The 7,657-nt window shown below is 43.0% G+C and overlaps 1 protein-coding gene across 1 annotated transcript in view; it reads left to right on the plus strand.

The window, feature by feature from the left end:
- Positions 1-6,070, plus strand: part of LOC115115937 (immunoglobulin superfamily member 3-like) — a 188,225-nt gene extending 182,155 nt beyond the window's left edge. Inside the window, exon 12 of the mRNA XM_065005754.1 lies at positions 212-6,070. Within this exon, the coding sequence (XP_064861826.1) occupies positions 212-462 (251 nt within the window). The 3' untranslated portion in view covers positions 463-6,070. The remainder of the gene's footprint in view (positions 1-211) is intronic.
- The last annotated feature ends 1,587 nt before the right edge of the window (positions 6,071-7,657 follow it).

A 7,657-nucleotide genomic window follows, 5' to 3' on the forward strand; every position in this document is an offset into this window, starting at 1 on the left:
TTCATCCATATCACACTCCCATCCAATTTTCTGTTCTCTCTACCTTGCCCTTCTCCCTATTTTTCTCTCTCTCTCTCTCTCTCTCTCTCTCTCTCTCTCTCTCTCTCTCTCTCTCCGCCCACCGTTCCTGTCTCTCTTTCTTCTTTCTCTCTTCTCTCTGCCCTCCCTCCCTATCTCTCTCTCCCCCCATTCTCTCTCTCTCTCCCCACAGTCTCCACCCTGCAGTCGGTGGTATGTTCCAACGACTCTCTCTTCTACTTTGTCTTCTTCTACCCGTTCCCCATCTTCGGCATCCTCATCATCGCCGTGCTCCTGGTGCGCTACAAGAGCCACAGACACAGCAAATCCCAGGAGAGCAAGAACGGCGCCCCCTTACTGTGGATCAAAGAACCCCACCTCAGCTACTCCCCCACCTGCCTGGACCCACCCGTCCTCAGCCTGCACCCCGGCTCAGTGGACTAAGGGACAGATCCATAGCCCTCATCCCATAGTCCTCATCGCGGACCCAACTAATACCACGCCAGGGAGGGGCTACTCCGGACCTCCACCTGTCTAATCACTTCTGTGTCCAAGCTGTCAATCAATCCGTCCATCCATGTATAATCCCACCCCAACTGTCTGCCTGTCTGTGAGTTACCCTGTAGCAGCTCTGTCATGTGGGTGTGTGAGCATGTGGAAAAGTGTGTGTGCTTGGAATGTGCAGACGTGTGTATGCAGGACATGTGTGTATGCAGGACATGTGTGTATGCAGGACGTGTGTGTATGTAGGACATGTGTGTATGCAGGACATGTGTGTATGCAGGACATGTGTGTATGCAGGACATGTATGTATGCAGGACATGTGTGTATGCAGGACGTGTGTGTATGCAGGACATGTGTGTATGCAGGACGTGTGTATGCAGGACGTGTGTGTATGCAGGACGTGTGTGTATGTAGGACATGTGTGTATGCAGGACATGTGTGTATGCAGGACGTGTGTGTATGCAGGACGTGTGTGTATGCAGGACATGTGTGTATGCAGGACGTGTGTGTATGCAGGACATGTGTGTGTATGCAGGACATGTGTGTATGCAGGACGTGTGTGTATGCAGGACGTGTGTGTATGCAGGACGTGTGTGTAGTTTGGAAGTATGAGTGTTTATCTCTTGCTCTCTTTTTTTCCCTTTCTCTCTCCTTCTCTTTTCTCCCTGTCCAGTGGAAAACCGGATTTCATAGCTATACTTTATTATTTTTATTTCTCAGAAACAGTGGTCTGTTTTTCAAAAGATGTGAAGATCACTCTAGAATGGAACAATCTGGAAACAGGGAAATGACAAGTCAAGGATCCTATAGTATAGGTGCATACTGTACTGTTCTGTACTGTGGACCTGGTGAGGATGATAAGAAATGTCTCTCTCTGTGCTCAGTGGACTTAGCACTGATCTCAGAGCAGTTACTGCTTGGCCTTATACATTAGTTACCTTAGTGAAGGCCCTCCTCCCACCGACTCCAGAGCTGTGGACTGGAATGCCACAGAAACACTAAAACACAAAGACAATCCCTGTGGCTTGGAAGTGGACTGTGTGTGTGAGACAATGTGTGAGAGTGTGTGTGTTCACCCATCTGTTTCCTCAGTGTGTTTGCGTTGGCAGACAGAGACAGACCTGGCCAACCCATTGAACACTGCCAGACACCAGGCATCAGTGTGAATGCACTGCTCCTCCTCTCCAAACAGAGAGAGAATGAGGGAATGTGGGAGGGAAAGAAAGAGATAGAGAAGGGAGGAGGATAAATGAACTTCTCTGTCCTGCTGAGGGCATACTTAGTGCCAATACCTTCTTATTACACTCTTCCCTCTGCAACAAGTGTGTGAAGTTTAAAGCGGGCGAGCTAAGCCGATTGGCTCTGAGGCACTCTGTAAATATGGCTACCGACCCCCTGCTGGAGGATTATGGGCCTTGTAGGCATAAAGTGAGATTTTTACGCTTATGTTAAACCTGTTGAGCCGTTTTTGGCATAAATGTGTTGACACAGTGGAAATTATTGACTGAAATGAAATTCTCTGCCATTTTAAACGTTGTCTGCTATAGACTTTAATTAATGGAAACAAGCTGTTCAGCTCTCAGAAATTCCTGTAGAGGGGCGGTGAGACACAACGCATATCATCACTAGAGGGGTGTAGAAGTACATGCAGTTTACCACACACACACACACAGAGAGAGAGAGAGAAACATCCCCCCAAAAACAGCAGATTAACAATACCAACACACCATTCAAATGAATTTCAAGTGGGCAATTTTATTTAGATTTTTGAACCTTTCATTTAGATGTTTTATTTTATACTGTTTTGCATAGTTTATGTACATTTTCTTTTTGTTTTGAAATTCTCCAAGAACTGCTCTTCTACTTGTGTTGCCAGGCAACCACACCACACAGATACAAAATCATGATAACCCTTTTGCTGTGTGTCCATAGTAACAGGCACCGAAATGTCGTAGATATAGAAATGCTAGATTTGTTCTGCACGCTCAGTGGCATCACATTGAAGATTGTCATGAATGGGCCAGTGTCAACACTGTATTAATGAACTAACTAACTGCTCTATACCTGTATTGGAAACCTAGCAGCTTCACTATATTAGTATATACAGTAGATTAACAGCAAGAGTCACACAATGGATCCACTTGAAGCTTTTTCTCATCTTGTTTATTTATTGAAGTGTACCGTGGCACCTAGTTAGGATGTGTGAGCTCCATAGAAATGCATTAGACAAACGGCCATAGACTCTGTAGTGGACTGGATGGAAACCGTCCTCTCTTGGACTGTGGACTGGGTGGGGAGCATGCTCTCTGGTTCCCCCTGACCTGCAGTGCACATGGCAGAAGGGTTGAGAATCTGTGTCACGTTCCCAAAGTATGGAAGTGTGACATTCCTGTTCCGTAAAATAACCCTTTCACTGCCAGACCGACTGAAAGCTCTCGTCATTCTCTTCTCAATCGTGTCAAAATGTATATTGCATGACAATATTGCAGGAGGCATTTTGATGTTTTGTAACCTTTGAACTCTTGAGCGTTGTGTTTGTGTAACAGAACAATGCCAAGCCCTCCACTTCCTGTGCCAAGTGTCAGACGGATCTATAGAAGTGGAAGTTACTTTCAACTGTAGGTTTATGGGGGAGTTTTTTTAAATGTATTTTTATTTGCCATTCAAATCCTGAGATGGTTAAAGCCCTCATCACGCGTGTCGGTTGACAGCTATCGAACAGTGCATTCAAAGTGTATGTGGGTTTTCTATAAATAATGGGGACAATGTGTGACATTGTGATCAAAATTATGTTCAGGCAGTTCCACATGTGTACTTAGAGGAATAAACGTGAATATAAGCAAATTGGCCCTATACAACAACATGACTGTATAAGCATGGCAATTCAAATTCAAGGACTTTCAGATACTTTTTTAAGCACTTAATTGTCATTTTTAAGGATCTCAATGTTATACAACTGTATAATGTACATATAAGGCCTAATATAGAACCCCCAAAAAGCGTGCAACAGGTGTCAAAAGGGTATATCAAACATATTCAAGTTATTATTACATTCTAGAATATGAGAGAATGTGTACATTTCCTGACTAAATAGATGGGTTGCATGGCCGTGTTTCTGTAGTCTATGTGGCCGACGCAGGCTCACATAATAAAGCCATGAATAGCGGTAGCATTAATCTCTCCATTTGAATCTCCCCATCGCTGTTTTTATCATGAGAAAGTGACCAAAAAACAGGTTTCTTTTTTAATGGAAGGAATTGTATGGAAAGCCAAGTTGTAGCCAACATTAGATGTTGTCCTCCGCATAATTACCACAACAGAGTAGTGCAACACCCATCAAATGAAGCTGTAGAAAACTAACAAAAGTGGCCTCTCTCACAAAAACTGATATCTCACAAAAAAAAAATGTTTTAATCATAGATCTTTATAAGGGACCAGGAGATCTTAGAAATTGGCTATAATAATTACAATAACTTTTCAAGAGCCAAACTGATTTCCAAGGTAGGCAGGCCTATTCCAATACTTTAATTTCTGAACTCCAGATCTCCTCTAGAGCAGTGATGTTTTGGGGCTGTTGCTGGGCATAGAAAGGCCGTGTATGGGTGTTTAGAACTAGGATATGCTACCTAGTTAGGTCAGCAGCACATTGTTACCATATTGTCGACTCTAGGCTAGATCTATGCATCACTGAGTTAGATGCCAGTTGAAAGAGTAGTTCAAGGCAACTGTGCATGACCCTGGCCTGAACCCAGTACCTGGTCCAACATCAGAGGTGGACCCTCCATCTTAAACTTCACTTTTGAATTGGTTTTGCCACAATTCCGTCATAAAGGAATTTGACAATCCCAGGATCTCTGACTCTGAACCACGAAGTGGAGGGTTGGTGTGTGATGTCACAGTGCCACCGTGATTGAAGCTGTACAGTCGTACTCTGAATGGTGTTTTTGTAGTAATCAACATCCATAGACGCCTCCTCAACGTTATCCAGACGTTCTGACGGTGTTGTAGCTGTGTTACGAGGGCTGCATGTAGTGGCTGTGTGCTGGCTACAGATTTAGCTGTAAAATAACTTTTGGTGATGTGTTCAGTTCAGCCAGTGCTGCTTTTCTCCAGTGATGTATTTTTCTGTTAATTTTTTTATCTATGAGAAATAGTGCACTGAAATTAAAAGGAAGGCCATAGCTTTTTTAACTGCTTGTGTTTTTTGTTGTATGACATGTTTTTGTAGATTTATAGTCACATTCCAAATGATTGGCACCCTTGATAAAGATTAGCAATATACTGTATAAAATAAATACAAATACTGAGCTACATTGTATGCTTTATTTATTTATTTTAATTATATTATTTTATACTAATACAGTTGCTCAGATTTTTGTTTAACAAGTACTACCTTTTCTTTATTTGTACAAGTACTACCTTTTCTTTATTTGTACAAGTACTACCTTTTCTTTACAATACTTTGTGCACCCTCTCCTGGCGAGGATAACTGTGCCCTTGGGGTTCTTGTCTTGGCTAAAATGTCCTGGTATTTGGTAGAGTTCATGATAAAGTTAACCTTAACAAGGGCCCCAGGACCAGTGGAAGCAAAACAACCCCATAACATCAAAGGTTCATCACCATCATTTACGGTAGGTATTAGGTTCTTTTCTGCATATCCATCCTTCATACGAGGCCAAACCCACCACTGCTCTGCTTCAACTGACCATAGCTCACAGTTCCAATCCAAGTGCCAATGCCATTATTCAGACAAAGCATTTACATATGTTGGTTGCTCTCAATGGAGGCTTTTTTTTGTCTAATTGTAGATTTGGAGACTTGGTAACCCCGACCAAGTTCTTTAATTCTTCAACTGCGGACCTTTATTTTCCTCCTGAACCATCTCTCACTGTGCGTGGGGATAAGATACACTTGGGTCCTCTATCAGGCAAGTTTAATAGTGTTCCAGTTGATTTAAAGTTTGTTCATTTTTGCTTTAACAGCGGTAACTGGTATTAATAGCGGTATATTTGTTTGTTTGTTAGTTTATTTGTACCCATTGCCTGATTTATGAGTCTAAAACCATTTGTCTCCATTCATGAGTTCTTTGCCTTTACCCAGGGTGATGGAAGACAATGGAATTTCACATGTGTGTTACCTCATTTTATACCCCAGTGAAACAGGAAGCCACGGAAGGCCACCATACAGTTCCTTAAAACTGAGATTAACTTTAAAAAGTAGACTGTTAATGCAGATACATTTATTCAAATGTTAAATAGTATATAAGAATCTTTAGGGGTGGCAAACATTTTCACGTGTCATTTTTAGAGTTTTTAAAACTTGTTAAACAATCCTTCTCTGAGCAAATGTATTAGTATGAAATACAATGTTCCATTTTGATGATGATACAATATAGGTATTTTATCTTTATCAAGGGTGCCAATACATTGAGATGTGACATTATATTCCATTGAATAGTAACCATAGCTGTCATTAGAAAGGCACTTTGCTATTCTGTCAGTTTATTGCAATAAAAACATGTTAAGTGCAACCTTCAGTGTTGACATTACTCCTGACCCTTCCATGTTTCTTTCTATGAACCTCCTGACAAACTATTTCTCTAATACAAAGATACTCTTAGTTTTTGTATTTATTTTGATAAAAGGAATTATTCTGTATGCAGCCCAAGCTACTATATCTGATCCTTCCATTACATAGTTTGTTTCTTCAGCTCTGTAGTGAGGGTTAATACCCATGATGCTCTGGGGTACTGAGTGAGTGTAAGATGCTGCTCTTGTGACCCTTTGGCAAAATGTGAATCCGTTTCTGCCTTTATACCACATGGCCAGGAGGGTCAAAATGGCATCAGTGTGTGTGTCAGCCTGTCACAGGGATAAATGGTGCCCACAGGTCTCACCTTGGCTAAGCAGCCTCTTTCTGACGGCCTCAGCACATCACATCACACCCTTCATAACTCGTTCTGACACACACTCTCTCTCCCTCTATCTAACACACACATGTGTCCACTGTTGCTCAGACCACACCATTAATAAGCCCTTAATATTCCAAACACACACTCACAAACTTTCCCATTTCCACACACACTCACACACCATGACCAGTGGGGGCCAGACCAAATCCTATCACCCTCTCCATAACTCACAGTGACACAGAGGAAAAATAACATTTACTACAGTAGGAATTATATTCCTTGGTGTCAACTTGATGCATGCAGGGTTAGTGGATCATATCGTGGGCCCAGTGGTACCTGGGTCCCCCTGTAGGGCAGGCTCTATCTGTCACACAGCACTACACTGATGGTGTGCCACTGATAGTGGCATCACTGATGACATTGTTTTTTTTGTTGTTAAAAAAAAATGTACTCCCTTTTCGTGGTATCCAATTGTTAGTAGTTACTATCTTGTCTTATTGCTACAACCGTACGGGAGAGACGAAGGTCGAAAGCCATGCTTCCTCCGAAACACAACCCAACCAAGCCGCACTGCACACCCAGCCTCACCAATGTGTCAGAAGAAACACTGTGCACCTGGCGACCTGGTTAGCACACAATGCGCCCGGCCCGCCACAGGAGTCGCTAGTGCGCGATGAGACAAGGACATCCCTACCGGCCAAACCCTCCCTAACCCAGACGACACTAGGCCAATTGTGCGTCACCCCATGGACCTCCCGGTCGCGGCTGGATGCGACCTCGAACCCAGATTCTCTGGTGGCACAGCTAGCACGCGATGCAGTGCCCTAGACCACTGCGCCACCCGGGAGGCTCACTGATGACATTGTTGATGCTGTTGTCAATGTGCTTAAATAATGTAAATAAAATAATAAAATACGCAAATACATGCTCACAGAGGACACAGACACCAGAGGGCAAACATGGGCAGACAGCACTTAACGATCCAGAGCAGAGAAGCAGCAGGCATGCTAGTAGATGAGGATGTATCACCAGTGAGAGAGGAGCAGAATATAGAATGAGAGGCAGGACATCTCTCCAGGTTATACTTCAGCTAGTTGGGGGGCAGTATTCAGAACAGCATAACAATGATCAAATATGTACAAGAAGAATAACAGGAATGGATGTCCCATAGGGAACAGCATCAGGTATTAGTGGCGTCATCATAACGTGACCATTGATTATGCC

Source organism: Oncorhynchus nerka, linkage group LG3 (genome assembly GCF_034236695.1).
Source record: "Oncorhynchus nerka isolate Pitt River linkage group LG3, Oner_Uvic_2.0, whole genome shotgun sequence".
NCBI classification, from domain to species: domain Eukaryota; kingdom Metazoa; phylum Chordata; class Actinopteri; order Salmoniformes; family Salmonidae; genus Oncorhynchus; species Oncorhynchus nerka.